This window comes from Oncorhynchus nerka, linkage group LG16 (assembly GCF_034236695.1).
Source record: "Oncorhynchus nerka isolate Pitt River linkage group LG16, Oner_Uvic_2.0, whole genome shotgun sequence".
Lineage (NCBI taxonomy): Eukaryota > Metazoa > Chordata > Actinopteri > Salmoniformes > Salmonidae > Oncorhynchus > Oncorhynchus nerka.
Window position 1 is genome coordinate 19,176,836 of NC_088411.1, and position 27,148 is coordinate 19,203,983.

At 43.9% G+C, this 27,148-nt stretch overlaps 1 protein-coding gene and 1 non-coding gene across 3 annotated transcripts; both read right to left on the reverse strand.

Annotated features, from left to right (window-relative positions):
• Positions 1-8,935: 8,935 nt before the first annotated feature.
• Positions 8,936-24,785, reverse strand: LOC115144582 (DNA-directed RNA polymerase III subunit RPC5-like). 2 transcript variants are annotated; one of them, XM_029685630.2, is made up of 20 exons: positions 24,673-24,785; positions 16,706-16,805; positions 16,524-16,574; positions 16,342-16,419; positions 16,074-16,189; positions 15,867-15,949; positions 15,598-15,755; positions 15,399-15,518; positions 15,212-15,297; positions 15,041-15,085; positions 14,862-14,953; positions 14,648-14,768; positions 14,331-14,412; positions 14,102-14,161; positions 13,765-13,922; positions 13,590-13,651; positions 13,003-13,496; positions 11,635-11,712; positions 11,245-11,370; positions 8,936-10,922 (listed from the first exon to the last, which is right to left on the reverse strand). In XM_029685630.2, exons 2-20 carry the CDS (start codon positions 16,742-16,744, stop codon positions 10,866-10,868), a joined length of 2,106 nt encoding a protein of 701 aa, XP_029541490.2. In that variant the 5' UTR covers positions 16,745-16,805; positions 24,673-24,785; the 3' UTR covers positions 8,936-10,865. The 2 variants fall into 2 exon arrangements, with proteins under 2 accessions (XP_029541490.2, XP_029541489.2); XM_029685629.2 differs by having other exon boundaries at positions 13,003-13,499.
• Positions 24,786-25,044: 259 nt separating this feature from the next.
• trnal-aag (transfer RNA leucine (anticodon AAG)) lies at positions 25,045-25,126 on the reverse strand. Its single transcript has one exon. It is a non-coding gene; the product is annotated as a tRNA-Leu (tRNA).
• Positions 25,127-27,148: the final 2,022 nt, after the last annotated feature.

Consider the following 27,148-nt stretch of genomic DNA (forward strand, 5'->3'; position numbering starts at 1 on the left):
ACCGTTAAATAATAGCAAACCAATCGACATTCAATTGTTTTTATTCACATTTTCCACGAGGATCCACTACCACGTGCATAACTGTCCAGTTTTGAAATATGTCTATCAAATATAAAATTAATTTGTTTAAGTTTCTTTCAAAGTAACATTCACCTCCACAGTTTAAACGATTTGCTACCAGGCTGCGTCACATCCAGCTGTGATTGGGAGTCCCATAGGGCGGTGCACAATTGGCCCAGCCTCAAAGGGGTTTGGCCGGGGTAGGCTGTCATTGTAAATAAGAATTAGTTCTTAACTGACTTGCCTAGTTAAATAAAAGGTTAAATAAAAACATGTAAGTTTTATTCAGACATTATTTGGTTGTAAATTGCAATAACTTCAACACCAATTCACTCCTGTATTATAATTCACCTCAGTCCTCGGCACACTCCTCTCTTTTAGTTTACTCACAGTAGTTTAATGTGTCTATCTACTCATGTTGATCCAACTATTAATTGATTGCTGTACAACAATCAGTTTTATAGACTAATTGTTTAGGAACAAAACCAACACGTGCGCAACTATGGGGGGGTTAGCCCTTAGACTGTTGACATGTCAATTATATTCTCCAAATGTTTATTGAAAACAAATACATTTGCACAATGAGCACTTGTCTCCTCAAATACATCATTAGAGTTGTTGGTTAGCTAGCTTGTGAATTTTTTGCCATAATAGCATAGAAATTACATTAGTCAAAACACGACATGGCATCATTAACCTTTTGACGCGTAAGTTCTAAATATTACAGAGTGAGTTTTTAGCACACGGTACCAGAATTCTATCCTGCTGTTGGGAGAATTTGATTGTTGCATTTTGTCGCTATCCTCTACACCCTGCATTGTATCAATACCGCAATGTCTGCTTCATATGAGGCTTTATAAAACATTATTCCTATAATAGTAGCAGTGAGTATCTATAGTATTATAATTATATTATGTATATTACATGTATTATTATCTGAAAAAGGCTTTGGTATTAGCCTGTATGCGGGGCTGCGTGTGAGATAGGGCGGGAAACCTGAGGCACTAAATCCGGTGTATTTGATTCAATAGCGGCATACAACAAGTGAGAGCGTGGTATGAGCATATATAGCACATATGCCGAACATGTCTAAGGCCGGCATCCTAAATACTTTTTCTTCGTTTTTAAAAATGACAAATTTATTCTCCCCTGGAAAAACTAGGCTATAAGGTTGGCTACATTTCATCACCATGTCAACGTGCCTGCCTCGTCACCAAGCGAGGAAGATATTTCTCAAATGCGCTGAGTATAATGGCTTGGATAGGTTTTAGCCTGGTCGAGGAGAATGAGAACAGGGTGGTGGACAAAGTCATGTAAGCAACAAAGTGAGGTAGTTTGTGCAGGCGATCAGATTGAATGGTGCGTAAGTCTAATCAGCTATGTTGTATGCAGAGAACGTAGCATGAGTGAAGTGAGGATGTAGATATAATGGGTTATTGTAAACTATGGAGCTAGACAGGATTAAGCTTTGGTGCCATCTAAGGGGATGAATGTTGTGGGTCAGTTATCATTCTCCTTCCAAAACATGGTTACATTTATATGAACTTCAAGTATTACTAAGTACGCAGTATATTTATAGTTTATAAACTGTGTTTGCCCCCATTTATTGATAAACCCCATCATAGTAATATTTCCTCCATCATATCCCCCCACAATACCTTCCCCCATGCACTGAAACCCCCCACAAAATAAATGAACGCCACTCGAACTCCACTAAAATCGTTTCAACCAAATCTGTAGGCTAGGCAGTAGGCTTGTATTTGGGTGATCTATGAGGCGATAACATTTTTTTTTGCTTTGTGATTGGTCAAACTGTAAACTTGTCATGTTCTCTGGTAACAAGCTCATGCAGATTTGTAATGTGCTGATTAGTGGCCAAACTAACATAATATTTTCTGGGCAATGGGTGCAACCATATTTGACTTTGTTTATTTGCGTCTTATGCCGCGTTCAAAACAACTTGGAACTTGGAAAAATACAAGGTAAAATCATTACATTTACATTTTTACATTTAAGTCATTTAGCAGACGCTCTTATCCAGAGCGACTTACAAATTGGTGCATTCACCTTATGACCTCCAGTGGAACAGTAGTGCATCTAAATCTTTTCAGGGGGAGGGGGGGTGAGAGGGATTACTTTATCCTATCCTAGGTATTCCTTAAAGAGGTGGGGTTTCAGGTGTCTCCGGAAGGTGGTGATTGACTCCGCTGTCCTGGCGTCGTGAGGGAGTTTGTTCCACCATTGGGGGGCCAGAGCAGCGAACAGTTTTGACTGGGCTGAGCGGGAACTGTACTTCCTCAGTGGTAGGGAGGCGAGCAGGCCAGAGGTGGATGAACGCAGTGCCCTTGTTTGGGTGTAGGGCCTGATCAGAGCCTGGAGGTACTGAGGTGCCGTTCCCCTCACAGCTCCGTAGGCAAGCACCATGGTCTTGTAGCGGATGCGAGCTTCAACTGGAAGCCAGTGGAGGGAGCGGAGGAGCGGGGTGACGTGAGAGAACTTGGGAAGGTTGAACACCAGACGGGCTGCGGCGTTCTGGATGAGTTGTAGGGGTTTAATGGCACAGGCAGGGAGCCCAGCCAACAGCGAGTTGCAGTAATCCAGACGGGAGATGACAAGTGCCTGGATTAGGACCTGCGCCGCTTCCTGTGTGAGGCAGGGTCGTACTCTGCGGATGTTGTAGAGCATGAACCTACAGGAACGGGCCACCGCCTTGATGTTAGTTGAGAACGACAGGGTGTTGTCCAGGATCACGCCAAGGTTCTTAGCGCTCTGGGAGGAGGACACAATGGAGTTGTCAACCGTGATGGCGAGATCATGGAACGGGCAGTCCTTCCCCGGGAGGAAGAGCAGCTCCGTCTTGCCGAGGTTCAGCTTGAGGTGGTGATCCGTCATCCACACGGATATGTCTGCCAGACATGCAGAGATGCGATTCGCCACCTGGTCATCAGAAGGGGGAAAGGAGAAGATTAATTGTGTGTCGTCTGCATAGCAATGATAGGAGAGACCATGTGAGGTTATGACAGAGCCAAGTGACTTGGTGTATAGCGAGAATAGGAGAGGGCCTAGAACAGAGCCCTGGGGGACACCAGTGGTGAGAGCACGTGGTGTGGAGACGGATTCTCGCCACGCCACCTGGTAGGAGCGACCTGTCAGGTAGGACGCAATCCAAGCGTGGGCCGCGCCGGAGATGCCCAACTCGGAGAGGGTGGAGAGGAGGATCTGATGGTTCACAGTATCGAAGGCAGCCGATAGGTCTAGAAGGATGAGAGCAGAGGAGAGAGAGTTAGCTTTAGCAGTGCGGAGCGCCTCCGTGATACAGAGAAGAGCAGTCTCAGTTGAATGACTAGTCTTGAAACCTGACTGATTTGGATCAAGAAGGTCATTCTGAGAGAGATAGCGGGAGAGCTGGCCAAGGACGGCACGTTCAAGAGTTTTGGAGAGAAAAGAAAGAAGGGATACTGGTCTGTAGTTGTTGACATCGGAGGGATCGAGTGTAGGTTTTTTCAGAAGGGGTGCAACTCTCGCTCTCTTGAAGACGGAAGGGACGTAGCCAGCGGTCAGGGATGAGTTGATGAGCGAGGTGAGGTAAGGGAGGAGGTCTCCGGAAATGGTCTGGAGAAGAGAGGAGGGGATAGGGTCAAGCGGGCAGGTTGTAGGGCGGCCGGCCGTCACAAGACGCGAGATTTCATCTGGAGAGAGAGGGGAGAAAGAGGTCAGAGCACAGGGTAGGGCAGTGTGAGCAGAACCAGCGGTGTCGTTTGACTTAGCAAACGAGGATCGGATGTCGTCGACCTTCTTTTCAAAATGGTTGACGAAGTCATCTGCAGAGAGGAGGAGGGGGAGGGGGAGGAGGATTCAGGAGGGAGGAGAAGGTTGCAAAGAGCTTCCTAGGGTTAGAGGCAGATGCTTGGAATTTAGAGTGGTAGAAAGTGGCTTTAGCAGCAGAGAGAGAAGAGGAAAATGTAGAGAGGAGGGAGTGAAAGGATGTCAGGTCCGCAGGGAGGCGAGTTTTCCTCCATTTCCGCTCGGCTGCCCGGAGCCCTGTTCTGTGAGCTCGCAATGAGTCGTCGAGCCACGGAGCGGGAGGGGAGGACCGAGCCGGCCTGGAGGATAGGGGACATAGAGAGTCAAAGGATGCAGAAAGGGAGGAGAGGAGGGTTGAGGAGGCAGAATCAGGAGATAGGTTGGAGAAGGTTTGAGCAGAGGGAAGAGATGATAGGATGGAAGAGGAGAGAGTAGCGGGGGAGAGAGAGCGAAGGTTGGGACGGCGCGATACCATCCGAGTAGGGGCAGTGTGGGAAGTGTTGGATGAGAGCGAGAGGGAAAAGGATACAAGGTAGTGGTCGGAGACTTGGAGGGGAGTTGCAACGAGGTTAGTGGAAGAACAGCATCTAGTAAAGATGAGGTCGAGCGTATTTCCTGCCTTGTGAGTAGGGGGAAGGTGAGAGGGTGAGGAAAAAAGAGGAGAGGAGTGGAAAGAAGGAGGCAGAGAGGAATGAGTCAAAGGTAGGCGTGGGGAGGTTAAAGTCGCCCAGAACTGTGAGAGGTGAGCCGTCCTCAGGAAAGGAGCTTATCAAGGCATCAAGCTCATTGATGAACTCTCCGAGGGAACCTGGAGGGCGATAAATGATAAGGATGTTAAGCTTGAAAGGGCTGGTAACTGTGACAGCATGGAATTCAAAGGAGGCGATAGACAGATGGGTAAGGGGAGAAAGAGAGAATGACCACTTGGGAGAGATGAGGATCCCGGTGCCACCACCCCGCTGACCAGAAGCTCTCGGGTGTGCGAGAACACGTGGGCAGACGAAGAGAGAGCAGTAGGAGTAGCAGTGTTGTCTGTGGTGATCCATGTTTCCGTCAGTGCCAAGAAGTCGAGGGACTGGAGGGAGACATAGGCGGAGATGAACTCTGCCTTGTTGGCCGCAGATCGGCAGTTCCAGAGGCTACCGGAGACCTGGAACTCCACGTGGGTCGTGCGCGCTGGGACCACCAGATTAGGTGGCCGCGGCCACGCGGTGTGGAGCGTTTGTATGGTCTGTGCAGAGAGGAGAGAACAGGGATAGACAGACACATAGTTGACAGGCTACACAAGAGGCTACGCTAATGCAAAGGAGATTGGAATGACAAGTGGACTACACGTCACGAGTGTTCAGAGAGTTAAGCTTACGTAGCAAGAATCTTATTGACTAAAATGATTAAAATGATACAGTACTGCTGAAGTAGGCTAGCTGGCAGAGGCTGCGTTGTTGACTAAGTAGGCTAGTTGGCATTGGCTGCGTTGTTGACACTACACTAATCAAGTCGTTCCGTTGAGTGTAATAGTTTCTACTGTGCTGCTATTCGGGGCTAGCTGGCTAGCTAGCAGTGTTGATTACGTTACGTTGCGTTAAAAGAACGACAATAGCTGGCTAACTAACCTAGGAAATCGCTCTAGACTACACAATTATCTTTGATACAAAGACGGCTGTGTAGCTAGCTATGTAGCTAGCTACGATCAAACAAATCAAGCCGTTGTACTGTAATGAAATGAAATGAAAAATGTGATACTACCTGTGGAGCGAAGCGAAATGCGACCGGATTGTTGAGTGCAGAAGTTCTGTTCGGTAGACGTTGGCTAGCTGTTGGCTAGCTAGCAGAGTCTCCTATGTTAAGGACGACATAAAACTACACACTCTAAACTACACAATTATCTTGGGTACGAAGACAGCAAAGACAACTATGTAGCTAGCTAACACTACACTAATCAAGTCGTTCAGTTGAGTGTAATAGTTGTGCTGCTAATCGGTAGACGGTGGACTAGCTAACGGTGGACGTTAGCTAGCTGGCTAGCTGCAGGGCAGTGTAGACTGCGTTAGACGACGAAATACGATAATTACGCAATTATCTATGATACAAAGACGGCTGTGTAGCTAGCTAAGAAGAAATTGATAAGGTTAGACAAATCAAACCGTTGTACTATAATGAAATGTAATGAAATGTAATGAAATGTAATACTACCTGCGGACCGAGTGCAGATGCGACCGCTCGCTCCAACCCGGAAGTACTATTACAACACAAATCCAAAACACTATGATACAATCATGACCTTCACGTCGGAAAGTGAGAGCTTTAGAAAGAGGCACCGAGTTGTACGGCGTTCAAATCTAATTTTCACCAGTCGGAGCTCATTATTTTTCCAAGTTCCCAGTGGTTTTCAATACACTGAAGTCGGAGATTTCCAATTTCCCAGTTTTGAATGCGGCATTATAGTGAAGTCTCCTTCTGGGATTAGGGAGTTCTCGCAAAATGTTTAAAAAAACATGGCTGCCATCATAAAGAATGTAGCTGCTTTTAGCTTAGCTGACACGCATTTATTTTCTAAACATTACATTCGTCTTTTGTGCTCGCCAGAGATGTGGTATATTGTAAACTAGTCTAGCTGTTAGGTCGCCAACTTGTGTTAGACTGGTTTATTGCATGAGTTTGAGCTGTGGATGTGTTCCGTGTGATGAAGTTCGCTTTTATCTTTTACAATAAACTTTAATCCTCCATTTGACCTTTTAAGACCTTTACTTTCCATCAGTACAAAAAAATATTTAGATGCTGTTCAGACAACAATGGTGTTTAGACGTTTGTTGCGTCATACGTTATGTTGCTACTGTTCCAATCACGTATTTGAGATCGTACGCTGCAGGGACCACTCAATATTGATCACCAATAAGTGATTGTATGTGGTCAAAGGGTTAACAAGTTACAAGCTGAAACGAGCCACCCACATTGCAACTTGTCATTGTTGCTAGCTATCTGACCGTTCAGAATCATAACAACTTACGCCTTCCAGCCACATCGATGCGCGCATCATTTTCGCGATGTCAGCCAACCCGTCTACAACCCTCAACAGATGTCCTCTGTATGGTCTGTATCAGTGACGGGGGAGTGACTATCTAACCAAAGTTATAATTCCTCCACTCTCCCTAAATTAAAAGTCAAGAAATGAGTAACGAGAATTTTAAAACTCAAGCCTATCAACCAGATTACCTTTTCTCCGTATTCCCCAAGGTGTCTACAGTGTTGTGACGTAGTTTTACGCATTTATGTTGAAGAATACCCGTAAGCGGCTACATTGCGCAAGTGGTCACCTGATGCTCTCAGAGTGATTCTCGCGTAAAATACAGAGGTAGCCATTATTCCAATCGGTCCTACTGAAAAACCAATTGTCCCGGTGGATATATTATCGAATAGATATTTGAAAAACACCTTGAGGATTGATTATAAACAACGTTTGCCATGTTTCTGTCGATATTATGGAGCCAATTTGGAATATTTTTCAGAGTTTTCGTGGCTGCAATTTCCGGGCGATTTCTCAGCCAAACGTGAAGAACAAACGGAGCTATTTCGCCTACAAAAATAATATTTTGGAAAAAAGGAACATTGGCTATCTAACTGGGAGTCTCGTGAGTGAAAACATCCGAAGCTCATCAAAGGTAAACGATTTAATTTGATTGCTTTTCTGATTTCCGTGACCAAGTTACCTGCTGCTAGCTGGACAAAATGCTATGCTAGGCTATCGATAAACTTACACAAATGCTTGTGTAGCTTTGGCTGTAAAGCATATTTTGAACATTTGAGATGACAGGGTGATTAACAAAAGGCTAAGCTGTGTCTCAATATATTTCACTTGTGATTTTCATGAATAGGAATATTTTCTAGGAATATTTGTCCGTTGCGTTATGCTAATTAGTGCCAGTCGACGATTACGCTCCCTCATATGGGATGGGGAGTCACTAGAGGTTAAACTCCGGGGGAGGCGAATAGTAAAATGACAAATGTTTTTTAATTTTTTTAAGGCCACTACCAGGTTAAAATCATTGGGCTGGGCCTCCCGAGTGACGCAGCGGTACAAGGCACTGTATCACAGTGCTAGCGGTGTCACCACAGACCCGGGTTCAAGCCTGGGCTGTATCACAACCGGCCGGGATAGGGAGTCCCATAGGGCGTGCACAATTGGTCCAGCGTAGTCCGGGTTAGGACGGGGGGGGCTTTACTAGGCTTATCGTGCTCTAGCGACTACTTATGGCGGGCTGGGCACCTGCAGGCTGACCTCTGTCGTCAGTTGAACTGTGTTTCCTCCGACACAGTGGTGCAGCTGGTTTCCGGGTTAAGCGGGCGGGTGTTAACTTCTTATGGCTACAGGGGCAGTATTGAGTAGCTTGGATGAAAGGTGCCCAGGGGTGCCCAGAGTAGACGGCCTGCTCCTCAGTCCCATATATGCATATTATTATTAGTATTGGATAGAAAACACTGAAGTTTCTAAAACTGTTTGAATGATGTCTGAGTATAACATAACTCATATGGCAGGCAAAAACCTGAGAAGAAATCCAAACAGGAAGTGGGAAATCTGAGGTTGGTCAATATTCAACCCAGCCCCTATTGAACACAGTGGGATATTGGTTATGTTGCACTTCCTAAGGCTTCCACTAGATGTCAACCGTCTTTAGAAACTTGAATGAGGCTTCTACTGGTGATGAGCTCTTTGAGTCAGTGGTCTAGCAGAGAGCCAGGTCCTGGTCACGCGCATTTCACATGATAGCGACCTGTGTTCCAGTGCTTTTCTACAGACAATGGAATTCTCCTGTTGGAACCTTATTGAAGATTTATGATAACATCCTAAAGATTATTTCTATAGTTAGTTTGACATGTTTCTACGACCTGTAATTTAAGAAGCGCAGTTTGGCAGGTCATGTTTTCGGAGGACGCATGACTCGACCTTCACCTCCCAAGCCCGCTGGAGAGTTGCAGCGATGAGACAAGATCGAAATTGTGGAGAGAAACAATTAAAACAATTGGACTATGAACTGCATTCACTTGTTTCCTTAGCAAGACACCACCCTCCGGCTAGTAAAATACTTCCATTTAATTTCTTAATTGTGGTTAAGGGCTTGTAAGTAAGCATTTCACTGTAAGGTGTTGTTGTATTTGAAGCATGTGACAAATACAATATGATTTGCTTAATAATTCAAAAACAAAATAATTAAGGATCACTATCAAAATTGTCTAATTTCTCAATGGCATAGTACAGTCGTGGCCAAAAGTTGAGAATGACAAATATTAATTTCCACAAAGTTTGCTGCTTCAGTGTCTTTAGATATTTTTGTCAGATGTTACTATGGAATAATGAAGTATAATTACAGGCATTTCATAAGTGTCTAAGGCCTTTCTTTATTGACAATTACATCAAGGTGATGCAAAGAGTCAATATTTGCAGTGTTGACCCTTCTTTTTCAAGACCTTTGCAATCCGCAATAACTTCTGGGCCACATCCTGACTGATGGCAGCCCATTCTTGCATAGTCAATGCTTGGAGTTTGTCAGAATTTGTGGGTTTTTGTTTGTCCACCCGCCTCTTGAGGATTGACCACAAGTTCTCAATGGGATTAAGGTCTGGGGAGTTTCCTGGCCATGGACCCAAAATATCGATGTTTTGTTCCCCGAGCAACTTAGTTATCACTTTTGCCTTATGGTAAGGTGCTCCATCATGCTGGAAAAGACATTGATCATCACCAAACTGTTCCTGGATGGTTGGGAGAAGTTGCTCCCGGAGGATGTGTTGGTACCATTCTTTATTCATGGCTGTGTTCTTAGGCAAAATTGTGAGAGCCCACTCCCTTGGCTGAGAAGCAACGCCACACATGAATGGCCTCAGGATGTTTTACTGTTGGCATGACACAGGACTGATGGTAGCGTTCACCTGGTCTTCTCCGGACAATCTTTTTTCCGGATGCCCCAAACAATCGGAAAGGGGATTCATCAGAGAAAATGACTTTACCCCAGTCCTCAGCAGTCCAATCCCTGTACCTTTTGCAGAATATCCATCTATCCCTGATGTTTTTCCTGGAGAGAAGTGGCTTCTTTGCTGCCCTTCTTGACACCAGGCCATCCTCCAGAAGTCTTCGCCTCAGATGCACTCACACCTGCCTTCTGCCATTCCTGAGCAAGCTCTGTACTGGTAGTGGCCTGGTCCCGCAGCTGAATCAACTTTAGGAGACGGTCCTGGCGCTTGCTGGACTTTCTTGGGCGCCCTGAAGCCTTAACAATTGAACCGCTCTCCTTGAAGTTCTTTATGATCCGATAAATGGTTGATTTAGGTGCAGTTCATTTGCATGGCAAAGAGGGACTTTGCAATTAATTGCAATTCATCTGATCACTCTTCATAACATTCTGGAATATATGCAAATTGCCATGATACAAAATGAGGAAGCAGACTTTGTGAAAATGAACATGTGCGTCATTCTCAAAACTTTTGGTACAGTGTTCCCTGATCCATTCCTCAAGTACCTCCAGGACTGCACATTTGTGCTCAGACCCTGAACCAGCCCACCTACATTAGTTGGATCAAGTGTACCGGTTCTGGGCTAGAGCAAAAATGAGCAGTTCTGGAGGGTACTAGAGAAACAGATTGGGAAATAATGGCATTGTACATCACCTCCAATTTTTTCAGTATTGTCTCGGTCATATACATCTCCTCTGCTCCTGCTCCAGCCCTTAGCGTGAATATGGAAGGTCTTCTGTCCAACAGATCGGCTCCGTTTGGGCCGAGCTTAGAAGTGACTTCTTTAGCTGCATTTACAACAAGTGTCATGTTCTGACCGGAGCAGATGACGGACATCTCCGTCCTCCAATCCCAGTCCGGAGAGCTGGGGGCAGGAGGGCTACAATTGGTTTGTGTGTCTGGCTGTCCCGCCTCCCCGTACAGAGCCCTCCCACTAGGCTCTGGGGGAGTGGGTTTGGTTGGTTGATGGTGGCCACAGGGGCGTGTCCTCAACATTGTCAGGACTGTAGGGTACCCTTGAGGTACCACATCCCTCCAAAGCTCACACAGCACTCCTAATAAGAAAGGACCAGAGAACATAGGTTAGAAACAACTGGTTCTTGAGACAGTTCTGAAGGGGTTCCTAGAGCTTTGCAACTGTGTCAACTCTGTACACACTCAGTTACTCAATGGCAACTCTATTATAAGTTGGTTCTTGAACCCATTCTAAAGCTGGTTCCAGAGCTTATTATAAAGTTGGTTCTAGAACCCATTCTAAAGCTGGTTCCAGAGCGTATTATAAAGTTGGTACTAACAGCCCATTCTAGAGCCTGTTTCTGAAGCCAGTTTGAGACGCTGTTCAATAGTTCTATAACTATGTTCAGAGACCAGTCGTACCTTAAGCAGGCGGTCCACATCATCCTTGGTAACCTGGTCTCCCATCTCCTGCGTCAGCCTGGTCTGGATCACGTTCCTCCTCACCCGGTAGTTCTTCATGAAGATCTCATACAGGACCTGACGATGCTGAGGGGCAGGACATACAACAAGATCTTGAAATGTCAACAGTAGAATAGGGTCCTTTAAACACATCCTGATCAAGTCAGAGAAGGCAAGCAGCTTAAGACATGATCAATGCATTTCTGCATGACTTCAAACCATAATACAGGACATACACATACTCCGAGTGATTCCGTGGGTGCAGTAGGAATGTGGAACAAAAAGGAAAAAACAACAACATTTGTACAGACTTGATTAAAAGAACCCCACCCTGGCCCTCGTTGTTGTTACCTTGTCGAAGGTCTCTCCTGTCTCCCACACAGCAAACACCTTCTGCTCATCAGCAGCTGCTGTGCTCTGGGCTGGAAACTACAGGGAAGAAAAGAGAGGAAGGAAACAACTATTGAAGCGAATGACAACTGAAGAAACTAAGGGGACAGGGAAGAAACCGCTGCAGTGAACAACACAATCTCATTTCACTTGGATTTACAGACTGAAGAGACCTTTTTTTTCTCCAACACTTTGGATTATTCCCAATCCCAACAAAACACTGAGGCAATGCACATCTACAGACAGGCGTGCTGTGTTCATAAAATGACTAAGTTGCTCTTGATAAGAGCATCTGCTAAATGACCAAAACAAATAAACCAATCACTAAATCAACCCTCTCCACTCCCTGTAGGCATTAACCCCTGCTGGGATAGGATGAAGTTGTCCTCCGTCTGCCTTCCGTCTGCCTAATGTTTACGGTTAATCTGATCCTAGATCTGTGATTATGGCCAATTTCTAACCAGTAATAGGCTTTGTCCTCTCAGCCAATAACAGAAGCTATTTAACAGTGGGCTGGTTTCCTCCACCCCTCCAGGGTCTAAAACCCTACCACCCCCTGAGGAGAGAGAGGAGGATAAGAACCTAAGCCAGGTTGAAAGGGGATCGGATAGGAGGGAGAAGATGAGCTCCATGTCCATACAATAGGTGTGTCTTGGTATTAATGCTAACAATGTTCATTCAACTGTTTCTCTGATATGTCTTAATTCCATAGGACACAACAATGAGAGCAAAGTTTGAAGAGCCACACCTCACTGGAAAATGTAGGCTTCACCTAAGGTACAGTGCAGGCCAGTGGGTTGTAGTTCAATTGAACAGCCAGATTCTACAATCCCACAGCCATCAGGCTCTATTCAGAGCTTAACCTGAGAAGGCCAACCCTCCAGTGCATCACTGCTCTCTACTACCTACTTACTACCCTCAGGAGCAAAGCTGGTGTGCAGCTACAGGGATAGGTCACATACCAAAACCACCGTTAGTTTGTTATTCTGTTTAGGAAAGGTGATAGACGCACTCCGGAGGCAAGCAAGAGACCACCATTCAGGAGTAGCAGAGAGCCCAGGGAGGCTAAGTTTCATCTGGCTGGGAGCCTAACGCCGATCTCTTTAGTTCAGGGAGAGGATTTGTTTCTTTGGATATCCAGGCTTACTCATCGGGTGGAAGAATAGGCCTGTCTAACTGAAATCCTCCAGTACCACAGTGGGTTGTCAGTTTACGCTTTCCAGTGGAACTAACCCCATCCCCAGCCTTATGTCCTTTTCACAATCTTAAACCAAGACCAAACCTCATCGGATACTAATCCTGTAGCAGGGTTAGGGCTCTAATACTCACAGGCACCAGTATCTGTTTGCAGTGGCTCATCAGTATAGTATCCTGTAGCAGGCGGTCTGAGATGGAGTGGAACAGGCTGTCTCCGGGAGGCAGGGAGGCCAGGTGGAGGTTGAACAGCCTCTTGACTTCGCTCAGCGTCAGTACATGCTGCTTCCTGAACAAGTTCCACACAAAGTCCCTCAGCTCAGGTGACGGTGAGGGCGTGGGAGTCCCGCCGTGCCCGTTATGAGGATTCAAGGCAGCGGAAGTGGCGGCAGATGGGTAACCGTTTACCAACCCGTTAGGGAGAGCGGAGGAGGAAGAGGATGTGTCCATGGGTTCGTCTTCACCGTCGCTGACAGGTTCCTCTTTGACTCTGACCCCGGCTCCACCGCTCGGTCCGGCTCCACCCTTTCCCTGTCGACGAGCGCTCAGGTCCTTCTGAAGAGAGGACTGGTTCTGTCGTGCACGCTCATGGGCTGCCTTCAGACGCTGCTCGCCACTCACGTGTATAGCTTCTTTAACAGAGAGGCACACAGTTTCAGCTAGAGACACATAAATACCTTATCCCAGAGGGACTTTCCTATGAGCACACAATCAGTACACACCTGTTTGTGGGTCCTTTTTGGATACCACGTCCTCCTTAGAGAAGTTGAAGACCTTCTCCAATCTGCAAACACAAAACCACCATGAACAATAAAATCAACCCACAGTCTCTTTCCACATTACCATACCAAGAGAAACAGTGAGTGATAGTGTGTGTTCGCGAATATCGTCTCTTACTTGCTCTGTATCCCAATCCACAGCATGTGCTGCCGCTGGGCCACGTCAGGGTGCTTTTTGATGAAGTCACTGTCGCTTGGCAACAGGAACTCCCAGCCACGGTTTATACGAGGCATCGCCATGTGTTCCAAGAAGTCCTTCACATCCTCCGGTAGGAGCTGAAAATAATAGGTGTGAACATTTAGTAACACCTTCTAGGGCTAACTGTTAGTGAGTGTGTTACACCATGTACTTTAAATAAAGTTGTACTTTAATTGTGTATATCCATCTTTGGCCAGGTGAGAGACTATAGGTCTATGTATCACTAGTAGTATCAACTGTTTAAACAGCTGATTACCTTGATGATGGCTGTGACCTCCTTCCTCATCACTGAGCGCTCCTGAGTGAATCTCCACATCTGAAAAGAGAAACAGATAATTAACAGGATTCAAAAGACAACTTTTTAAAAACATTTCACCATGAAGTCTCTTGAAATTTGAACCTGTGTCGTGTGGTACATTTGACTGTGGACCTGTGCAGGAAGATGTGCTATGAGATATGGTAGGGATATAAACAGTGTGACCCACCACAAAGTCTCTTCCTCGACACAGCACCTCAGCAGGCACACCACTGTGGGGACTACAGCTGTTCTTAGGATACAGCACGTCACTGAGGGAAGAAAAAAAACTGTTCAATTGGTTTCAGGAACATGACCCGAAATATTTCTGGGACAATATAAATCTATTTTTAGTATTCAAGCATAATCTCTGTTCATGAAATCACATATCTAGTTATTGAAAAACTAAACAAGAATTAGAACTACATTTTGGATTGATTTGATTTTGATCTGTGAACCTAGTCCCTAGGGCCTAGTGCCTTCACAGTCCTGCTCTGCTGGTCTCACCTCTTGACCACCCAGTTGCCCTGCACCAGTAGCGCCACCTGCTGGATGCAGCGCAGCACCGCAGTGGAGTCTGTCCCAGGGGTCAACAAACCCATCAGGTTGGCAAACGGTATCACTTTGACTAGAGGGGAGGAGAGAAATGGAAAGAATAAGATGGAGAAAAGCATGTACAAATACTTCAATTTCCGTTAAGGTTAGCAGTTAGTGAGCATACCGTTCTTCAACAGGGTTTTGACCTGGTCACCTAGCGGCAGGGTCCGGAGCTGGGCCATGGACAGCACGTTACTGGGACCTACGGGCCTCACACTGATACACACACAGGACAGCGGTTTCATACCTGAAATGTTACAACATGGAGTAGTACATTACACACTTCATGTAAGTGTTACTTACATCTTCTCCTCTGTGATAGGGGGCATGAGCATTGCCAGGTACTCCCTGAGAGAAGAGAGAGATGAATAAAGGGAGTGGGAGGAAAGAGACATAAGGGAGGTCACACAAAAGCAGCACAAAAATAAAGCAAAAGCAGACACTTACATAGGGACACTACGTGTTAGTACTCACTTTGGTGTTTTTACCAGTTCTGTGTTCTCAGAGCCTCCCATGGCCTGGCAGTACAGGTATTGCCTCTCGTGGTCCGAACGGCCATCCTAAACACACACACACACACATAAGGTAGGTGTTGAATTGGTACTGGCAGTGACTTGGATTCACAGAGGTCAGAAAAGAGTGCATGAGACCGCCTCATTACGTTGAGGCCGTGGTAGTGCAGGTAGACCCAGGGCTCCTCTGCCTGTTTTTTCTGAAGGAAGTCGTACGACTGGATACGCCGCTGACGAGCCTGGTCCGACTCAGGACGGGAAAACCTCACCTAGAGCGAAGAAACGGAGCTCAACAATTGTTTTAAGAGGATTATTGTGCGAGAACTGTGATTTTAACTGTTTCCTTACAGTGACGGCCTTGACGTCTTCCTCCACCTCATCCTGAGAAGAGTCTCCCCCTTCGTTAGCGGCCTCCCGCTCTCTGTGTTTGCCGTCAGCCTTATCCAGATAGGAGAAGCTGGGTCGCATCTGAAGGATACCCTGCAGCGGTGTGATGTGGAGCTCCCCTGGTGACAACACAGGTCAGTGACAAACATTTAGATATTGACACTAACATAAAGAGCAATGACAGTGCTGATGAGGGCTGATTGGATAAGAATGTACAGAAACACAGCTACCTTTCCTGAAGACAGCAGCAGCGTATCTGGAGGTGTTGGTTGTGGACTGGATGGATGTGAACGTCTGTTTGTCCATCATCTTCCTGCAAGGAGATTGATCAATGGTCAGTGTCAATTCCCAGCATGCCACATGCACAACTGAGACGTAAGGACTGACAGAGTACTAAGAAGTGAACCAGCACAAAGTGTACTAAGTATTGCACTCACACAGAGTAGGTGTTGGAGTCCTCTGAGGTGGTTCCGTCCACGTTGAGGGCGATCTGCTCTCCTTTACTTCGACAGTAGTTAGGACTCAGAGTGTTAATGGCCATCTCCAACTCCACCTACAGGGAGACAAATTGTAATCTAAGAATGTTTTATAATTAATAGGCTGATATGTTTTATAATTAACAGGCTGAGCCAAGATGGATCATAAGTTGTCATTTAGGTATCAATGGGAGATGGAAATCTCTTTAACAAGGGAGCCCTGTCACACCTTCTGCTGCTTGGGCTTGATCTTGGCAGATAGATGAGTGACATCATCATAGGTCATAGAGGAAGGGCGTACTGGATACTATAAAAGGAGAAAAGAATCAAGATAAAGGAAGGTTAACGAATGACTTTTACCACAAACATATCAAATCGACACAGCTTGATGCCGAATAGATGTAGATTTACCTGGAACAGATATAGCTTGTCCGCAAGGCTTTTAGCTAGGTATACATCAATCTGAAGACAGAAAGAGAAGGCTTGGGTTCATATTCTTTTCATCACTCATCATCGCCTTGCCAAGAAAATCAAACCTAGGCTTGGGCAGAAACATACTGGTAAATGGGGAACTGGGGAAACTAGTCACTCACCTCTTGTATGATGGGGTCATCGTCCTCCTCACTGGCCATAGTGAGGGGAGAGGTCTGGGGGAGACGTCAAAGAAGAGCAGCAGACCTCTGGGGACCCAACCTAGGATGAAAGAAATGCTGAGTGACTGAGACACTCAAACTAACAGAGGCTACTTTCCAATAAATATATCACGGGTCTTATTCTGGTTACATGATCGATGCTTGGCTTCCGTTTGACAAAAATAATCTTGCTCTTTTGTCCATAATAATCTCATCATGTAAACTATACGTGCAGATACAGTATAGAGCACATGTGCCAATACCAGAGTGGGCACACTTGCTATACAACGCAATGTTTCTTTGAGAAAACCATCAGTAGAGTTGATGATGCGATAAAAACCCATTTAACTTTTTTATTTGGTACATGGGAATTTAACTCCCAAAGATATTTTTTTATGTGCACTCATCACACGCAGCCTTTAATAAATTTGATGGAAACATCTGTTGGGAAAATGTGCATATTGTTTTAATGCAGATGATTGAATATTCATGTGAAAATCTGTCACCAATTGGACGGAAAACGAGCTAGAGATGCCACAGAATTGCTAAATCCAGAGGCCCAACATTGCAATACACCCGGGAACCTTTCGTGAAGCATATTCGACAGACCAGACGAGTTTGGGAAATGTGAACATTTCTTCCTTTAGTGGTTAATTCTCAAAATCTAAAGGCACGACGTAGATTCGAGCCAATGTCTTAATTAAGTAGCTCAACATGTTATTATTTGAACCTTGTGAAAGTGACACATTTTCCTTTGTCAAAAATCTTCTAAAATCAACAGAGTGCCTTTCAAGGCTTGCACATGAGCAGTTCGGCACGAGACAACCGTTAGACCTAATTACGTGTTTCTGCGCATAAGCTTAGCTGGCCAGGTTGAGACAGTGGCGAAGTTGGAGAGAAGTCTTGTGAATTATGACGCAGAAGAATGGCGCTAAAATCAAACCTGCGTCTTCAGAATATAGACCTACGTCTCCCGTATATACAGCTAGTACTGGACCTCGCGAATATAAAACAATGTCATGACTGACTACAAGAACCCAAATATGTCAGATCAGATATGCAATGAATAACTTCAATCAGACACCCTCTCACCCATAGAGGGGATGGAAAGAACTAGCGGGGATTAACAACTCACATCCTGTTGTAAATCAAGAGAAAAGATCCAGGCATGTGCTCTCAAAATCTACCAAAGGAATGTGCTTTGTCTCAGACTTTTTCCCACTGAAACTCTAACACGTTCAAAAGCTAAACCTGGAAAAATATTTCTACCGTAGAACATGGGAAATGGTCAGAGGCAATCTATAGAACACAAATGTAATTGTGTTTTATTTTGTGATGTCATTAACAATGTTATGAAGGAAATACTGTAACTTGGAAAGTATACCCACTACATAGATGACATTTCCATACTATGGGTTGTGCATGTAATATGAAAAATTGTGTTTTTGTTAGAGAGATATTAAGAGATTGTTTTCCATAACTTTGCACAGTGTGTAATCACCGCCCCAGAGTGAGGTCAGGGATCGTGCCAGCCTGCCGGAACCGCCCCTTTCAAGCAAAAGGTATACATGATGGGTTGAAAAATTAACCTCTTAAGACTCTAGGGGCAGTATTTCATTTTTGGATAAAAAGACGTGCCCGTTTTAAGCGCAATATTTTGTCACGAAAAGATGCTCGAATATGCTTGGAATTGATAGTTTTGGAAAGAAGACAGTCTTAAGTTTCCAGAAATGCAAAGATTTTCACTGTGAGTCCCTTAGAACAAATGCTTCGGGCAAAACCAAGATGTATGACCGACCAGGAAATGCACAGGATTTCTGAGGCTACGTTTTCCATGATCGCCTTATATGGCTGTGAATGCGACAGGAATGAACGGACTCTTTCTCTTGTTTCCCCAAGGTCTCTGCAGCATTGTGACGTATTTGTAGGCATATCATTGGAAGATTGACCATAAGAGACTACAATTGCCAAGTGTCCCTCTTGGTGTCTGCGTGGCATTCGGTGCGCAAAAATCAAGTCCCATTATTTTTCCATTCAAATCTCAGAACAAACCAGGCTACAAGGACGGTGCTTTCAATGGAGAGAAATATGACAAACCACCTTCAGGATTGATTCAAACAACATTTTCCATGTTTCAGTCGATATTATGGAGTTAATTCGGAAAAAAGTTCGACATGTAGGTGACTGAATTTTCGGTTAGTTTCGGTAGCCAAATGCATAGTAACAAAAGGGAACGATGTGTCCTACACAAGAATCTTTCAGGAAAAACTGGACATCTGCTATGTAACTGAGAGTCTCCTCATTGAAACATCTGAAGTTCTTCAAAGGTAAATTATTTTATTTGATTCCTTGGCTGGTTTTTGTGAATATGTTGCGTGCTAAATGCTAACGCTAATGCTAAGCTAGCTATCACCACTCTTACACAAATTAGTGATTTTCTCTGGTTCTAAAGCATATTTTGAAAATCTGAGACGGCAGGATTGTTAAGAAAAGGATAAGCTTGAGAACAGGCATATTTATTTCATTTCATTTGCGATTTTTAGAAATCGCTAACGTTGCGTTATGGTAATGAGCTTGAGGCTGTAGTTACGCTACCGCATACGGGTTTGGGCGGACTATGAGGTTAACACATTGGACACATCTCCAAAGAAGTATCTTCAATAGCAAATGGAAGGAAAATCAACTCTGTAGTTCTGTTCAGGATTAAATGACAAGTTACCGGATACCAGGCACCTACAAAGAAGGACAACAGTAGAAGAGTTGTTGGAACCATTTCCGACAATCAGAGACTTACAATCGTGACACGAAAAAGCCCAACCCCCTTTCACGTAAATACATTCATGATTTCTTGCTCAAAGCGGGAGGTGATTTGTGTGCAAAGTATATGGTTATTGGAGGTGAGAGTGGTTTCTGAATGTGGTAATGTTAATTAAGTGTCTCTGTCCCACTCTCTCCTTTTAAATATCTTCTTTAACAAGCATCCATGTTGATGTCATTCTGCTAGGGACCTGTTTTCAGCGTATTATGTTTCCAGTCAATAACTGGTGCAGTGTGTGTGTGTTTATCCTGTGTTCTCATTTAATTAGCTAGTAAATAAAAATGTACCAATTTGTGGAGTACTGAATCATAAGTAAGGCTCAGGTTTTTGCAGATGCAGGGAGATTTAAAATGGTGATATGATACGAGGTTAGTATTAATAAGTTAACTGTTTATAGATGTGATAGATAAAGACCTTTAGAGTTTAACTCTTGCGTCCCCCCGACACGCAGGCGTCCCATCTAGACATCTGGAAATGCAAATGCACTACGCTAAATGCTAATAGCACTCGTTAAAACTCAAACGTTCATTAAAACACACATGCAGGGTACTGAATTAAAGCTACACTCGTGAATCCAGCCAACAAGTCAGATTTTTAAAATGCTTTTCGGCGAAAGCATGAGAAGCTATTATCTGATAGCATGCAACACCCCAAAAGACCTGCAGGGGACCTAAACAAAATAATTAGCATAGTCGGCGCTACACAAAACGCACAAATAAAATATAAAACATTCATTACCTTTGACAATCTTCTTTGTTGGCACTCCTAGATGTCCCATAAACATCACTATTGGGTATTTTTTCGATTAAATCGGTCCATATATAGCCTAGATATCGATCTATGAAGACTGTGTGATCAAGGAAAAAAACAGTGTTTTATAACGCAACGTCATTTTTTTAAATTAAAAAAGTCGACGATAAACTTTCACAAAACACTTCGAAATACTTTTGTAATGCAACTTTAGGTATTAGTAAACGTTAAAAATCTATCAAATTGATCACGGGGCGATCTATATTCAATAGCTCCATGTCTTCAAATCATTTCAGGATATTTCAAGACCAAAACACCCGGTCGGAGACCGGAAGAAATGGGCTCTCTCTTCTTCGTTTGACCAAGAAACAAAGCCTAGGCAATTGACAAGACTGGTGACATCGTGTGGAAGCTGTAGGAATTGCAATCTCGGCTCCAGGTAATGTGGTTTCCATTCAACAATACATTCAAGTGGCGCATTGATATATTTTCCCATTTTCAGTGATCAGATTTTCCTGCGCTTTTCGATGAAACGCACGTTCTGTTATAGTCACAGCCGTGATTTAACCAGTTTTAGAAACGTCAGAGTGTTTTCTATCCACACATACTAATCATATGCATATACTATATTCCTGGCATGAGTAGCAGGGCGCTGAAATGTTGCGCGATTTTTAACCGAATGTTCGAAAAAGTAGGGGGTAGGATCAACAGGTTAAAGAACCACTCTCGTGGTGCCCCAGATCCTAATGAGTTAATTGTTACATGAATAATAAAAAAATTAAAAATCAGGTAACAATTAAACATTGTTATTCATCTAATAAACTAACTGTCTTTAGATTAAGTTAAAGTCACGACAACAACCGAGGCAGAGTATCTTTTTTCTCCTGTTAATATAGGGCTGTGACAATACGAGTATCGCAATATTTATTCCATGGCAAAAAATTAACACACAAAACAGACCTAACTCTTTGGTCCTTTAAAAACCTGCTGTATGTAATATATTGTGTGCTATAGCATGGAAAATAACTACATCTGACTCCGGATAACAAAATTGTTTGTTTCTAACATTAGGGCTATTTTCCTAAAGAAGTTAAATCCGCTTAATGTTTTGTTTCCTTGCCAAGATACTAATGAGCCCCAAGCCCTAAGTTAATAGTGACAATGGAGGGAGTGTCATGGAGTTTAAGAGGGAGGATGAAGTATCAAAAAATTGTTGGAGTACAATTCAAGAAAAAAAACAAGTTTACATTTGAATATTTGTAGCTACTTTAACTAAACCCTGGCAGTTAACTAGTGCAATAAGACAGGAGATAAAGCAGATTGCGTTCTTCAGTTCATCTGTCACATAATTTTCATTATGAAGCTTACTGGTAGTCCCCAGCCATGTGGTGTTTGTTTACAAGCACACAATGACAAGACTAGAGCAATCTGAGTCACTCACTGTGTGAAGCACGCGCCTGGTGATCTAGTTACAGTACGGAATTCACAATTAAATGTTTGCCAGCTAGATATCTTATAACTTACGTTAACTGTCTAAATTGTGCTGCATGCTCTGCAGTTGCTTATTTGTCTCGAAGTTAGTAAACAAATTTATTTACATCACTGTTAGTGAGCAATTCTCCTTTAACAAGATAACCCATCCACCTGACAGGTGTGGCATATCAAGAAGCTGATTAAACAGCATTATTATTACACAGGTGCACCTTGTGCTGAGGACAATAAAATTAGTGTGCGATTGCCATGCTGACTGTAGGCATGTCCACCAGAGCTGTTGCCAGAGAATTTAATGTTACAATTTCTCTACCATAAGCCGCCTCCAACGTACTTTTAGAGAATTAGGCAGTATGTCCAACTGGCCTCACAACCGTAGACCACGTGTAACCACGCCAGTCCACAACCAAAGAATTTCTGCAGAAACTAGAAACGGTTCTTTTGACCAATCAATTGGTTGACATTTTTAAATGTGTATTTTTCCATATATAGACAACCTGTGTTTTAATCAAACATATGCACTGAGCTTGTCTGATGCTTTAACCACACAGTTTGATGAACTAAGTAAGACACGACTAGAGGGAGTCCGACCGCCAGGCTCTTACTTGACAGCAAGTGACTGTGACTAGCACCCATTGTCTCGCTCTCCTCCCTGCTGCAGCGACCACCACAGAACATCAACAGTGTTTATTGCACTGTCCATGTTGCTGAAGCTGCAACATAATTACAGCCAATTCTGACTTAAAAGTTCTGTTATCGCCAGCCCAGGACCTCCACACCCAGCTTCTTCACCTGTGGGGCCTGGCTCCCAAGTGGGTGGACCTATACACTCCCAGGACCACCCATGGCCCCGCAAGAGTTTTATATCACATATGCGGTTCTCTCTCTTTCTCAATAATAGCTATTGAACCAGCATACCATGACCATGATCATGGTATATTCTGAATCATTTTTTCAAAATAAATCTCAATCCTCCCCTGATTCAGAATATAAAATGTTCATTATATGCTTGGTTCAATAGCTATTGACAAAGAAAACCAAATATCCAATAAAAAAAAACAGATTAATGTTCTCGGTGCCGAACTGAACCAGACTTTTAAACAAGTTCAAACTCGCAAGGCCACTTGGCCAGATGGAATTCCAGGGCGCGTTCTCAGTTCATGAGCTGACCAGCTAGCGGGTGTCTTCACAGACATGTTCAATATCTCATTATCACAGTCTGTGATCCCAACATGTTTCAAGCACACCCCCGTAGTCCCTGTTCCTAAGAACTCAAAGGTAACCTGCCTAAATGACTATTGTACCATGGGACTCAAATCTGGAACCATGAAAACCCTGGATCCACTCCAATTCGCATAACGCCCCAACAGATCCACAGACAACTCAATCCCTATTGCACTGCTCTCTCCCACCTGGACAAGAGGAATACCTATGCGAGAATGCTGTTCATTGACTACAGTTGAGCATTCAATACCGTAGTCCATCCAAGCTCGGGACCCTGGGACTTAACACCTCCCTCTGCAACTTGATTCTGGACTTTGATGGGCCACCCTCAGGTGGTGAGGGTAGGTAACAACATCTGCCATGCTGACCCTCAACACTGGGGTCCTCAGGGGTGCGTGCTTAGTCCCCTCCTGTACTCCATGTTCACCCACGACTGTTTGGCCATGAACGACTCCAACACCATCATCAAGTTTGCTGAGACGATGATTAGACTACAGGGAGGATGTCAGACACAACAACCACTTTCACACTCTCCATAAAAGCTGCTAATACTCTGTTTATTATCTATACTGTTTGCCTAGTCACTTTTACCCCTACCTACATATTTTTTTTTACCTTTATTTAAACTAGGCAAGTCAGTTAAGAACTAATTCTTATTTTCAATGATGGCCTAGAAACTGCCCCTGTTCAGGGGCAGAACAAGATTTGTAACTTGTCAGCTCGGGGATTTGAACTTGCAACCTCCCGGTTACTAGTCCAACGCTCCAACCACTAGGCTACCCTGCCTCACCAACCTCAACTACCTCGTACCTTCTTGTATATAGCCTTGTTATTCATTACTTTTAAACTCTGCATTGTTGGTCAATAAGTTAGCAGTTCACAGTCAAGTCTACACACCTGTTGTGTTTTGGCGCATGTGACAAATAACATTTCATTAGGTAAACAATACCTTCCTGTGCATACCTTGTCTCAAATTCCAATAAGCGTAAGGACAAAACCCACAGACAACTGGTCGAGTAAATGTAATTGTATTCAACATTCTGGCTGGTAAGGAACATTTCCCTTATTTAGCAGACGAACTATAACGTTACCAATGACGTGTGTGTTACAGACTGATTAATACGACTACCATTGAGCTAGCTAACGTTAGCTACAGTCACACATTATCACTATAAGCAACATAGCTAACTAGCCAACAACTAGCCATGTAGCTAAGTTAAAGGTGTAAGAACGTAGTTAAATACCTTTATCATCGTGTGTAGTTATCGCAGTAAAATAACATCCATTCGTGGAATTTGCTACCGTTAGCGTACATAGCTTATTTACATTGACACATCATGACAAGTCACCTGCTTAAGGCGGCTAACGTTAATAGCTAACTAGCTAGCATATCTGTGTTAGCGAGCTAGTCATTCGACCAAACCCAGTGAGTCAAAACGAATCATTAAACAAAACGAATTCGTGAATTAACAAGAGTAACGCGGTCCAAAACAGCAAACTAATTGTGGCTAGCTAACGTTATATCTGTAACGTTAGCTATTAATGTACCGAGCAATCAAAATAATTGAAAGTTATTTGCCAGGCCTCGATTGTTTTAAAATACGTTTTCACTGGTATTTCAATTAAACTGATGACTAAATCTCACCTGCCCATTTGACCGTTCCTCTCCGTTTATTTCATTCACGTTCACTTTAGGTGAGGTGGCTGTCTGCGAATGCTGCCATGTTGCTTGGCTGTAGAGCTTCACACAGACATTGCCACACGTGGGGAGGAGCTGCTATTTCTGTTCCCACAATGCAAAGCGATAAAAACGTTAACTTTTTTTGCCTGCAGATGTCGCAAAAGCTCTTAAAATAAGATCATGTACTTGATGTCATAATACCGTGTGTGAAATTGAGTAGCATTGCTACGTTTTGTTAATACAGTGTATACATAATTATAGTCTGCCCTGTTCGCGAGTTACCGCTTGCACTGTCTGAGTACATCACCCGGGATAAAAAATAAAAAATATATATATTGACAGCGGTGGGATTCGAACCCACGCCCCCGAAGAGACTGGAGCCTTAATCCAGCGCCTTAGACCGCTCGGCCACGCTATCATATAACATAAGCATGGAAAATAACACAATAAATACACAGATATTGTTCTCTTTAATTGTTTATAAACAGTCAGCATTTCCGCTAAATATTGATAACTAAGCAGTAAGGGCCGAGGGGTTGTGGTACAGTGCCTGGATACAGCCCTTAGCCTTGGTATATTGGCCATGTACCACAAGCCCCAGAGGTGCCTCGTTGCCATACCAGAGCACAGCGGAGCCGAGCTGGAGAGCGTGCCCAATTTGAATCGAGCGCAGAGCGAGTTTCCCAAATACTGGAGCATTGGCCTTCTTGCCCTCTACCAATTTCGCTCCAGTACTATTAAAAGCGATCACTTTACAAGCTCATGGCATGCCCGGCCCAACATGCATTTGTAGGTTAATTGTGTGCTACTATAGCCACTTGCTTTCTTCTCTAGGTTTGTTCCTAGGTTCTGGCCTTTCTAGGGGGTTTTCCTAGCCGCCGTGCTTCTACACCTGCATTGCTTGCTGTTTTGGGTTTTAGGCTGGGTTTCTGTACAACACTTTTTATAGATACATTTGATTTTTGCTTTAGCTACTGTCATGGAGTTTGCTAAATATTTTCATAAAGAAACATAATGATGTACTAAGTGCACATGCTAACAGAATGGAACGAGGTGGATAGCTATCTAAGTGTGTCTGTCACTATAGCAAAGTATTTATAAACAAAGAATCAAATCTCTTAAACGTTTAATTCATTTTCGTTATATTATCAATACAATAGGCTATCATTGATTTTGTCCCGATAAGCCTGACATGACCTCTTTCAAGGAGCTATCCGTTTTGATAGGGTTATTTAGCCTAAATCTTTTTGTTTTGTTGCCAAAAACAAGTCTGCATCCCTGCCCAGCCTGGCAAGAGTGGCCCGAAGGGTGTTTATCATTCATAGTATGGTTCCATACAGAGACGGTATTCTCCACTGCTGGCCTGCTCTCCAGGCACCATTGCATGAACCTGAAGCCACAGACCCTGGACAAACTCGTGTTTCTAAAAGTGAATTCCAAGGCACTGCAGACTGAGCCTAATAAAGCCATTTTCATTTAATTCTAAGTCACAGTAATTCACATTTATAGACTAAAATGATTTACTACAACGAATTGTTGTTTAAATGCTGAGCACATAATGTTCCTGCCAGCCGAGTGTGTTGCACTTGCATATGCTTCACAATGTATTTATTTGTAGGCTAGAGCCTTGAATGAATTGAAATAACAGGCTAATAATATAGCCCAAATGATTCAGTTTAGTTCCTTCTTTTGCTACCTGTCTGGCACCGGACCTATTTAGAGTGTTTATATGATGTTTAATACGAGATGTAGACTATTTGAAATGATGAGTGCTTCTTACAGTCTGTTTTTCATGTTGTTTATTAAAATCATTTTTATTTAAATCATATGGTTTGGTTTCAATACTTCAAAACCAAATGGTAGGTCCAGGTAGTCACAAAAATAGATGTGTGTTTGTTAAATGGGGATTTTAATGAATGAAGCGAATTTGGAGCTACAGGTTTTCTTTTCATTCTGTGAGCGATGCAGTTGAGCTGTCAACTCTGCACACAGCACGCCACCATTCACGTCAAAGGGGCTGTAGTGGAGAGGGTCGAGAGCTTCAAGTTCCTCATGGGCCCTCAGATCCTCAAAACGTTATACAGCTGCACCATCAGGAGTATCTTGACTGACTGCATCAATGCTTGGTATGACAACGGCTTGGCATTCGACCGCAAGGCGCTACAGAGGGTAGTGCGTACGACCCAGTACATCACTGGGGCTGAGCTCCCTGCCATCCAGGACCTCTATACCAGGTGATGTCAGAGGAAGCCCAAAAATGTTTCAAAGACTCCATCTACCCAAGCCACAGACTGTTCCCTCTGCTACCGCACGTCAAGCAGTGCCAATACACCAAGTCTGAAACCAACAGGACTCTGAACAGCTCCTACTCGCAAGCCACAAGACTTCTAAACAAGACTGCTAAATAACTAATCAAATGGCTACCCAGACTACCTGCATT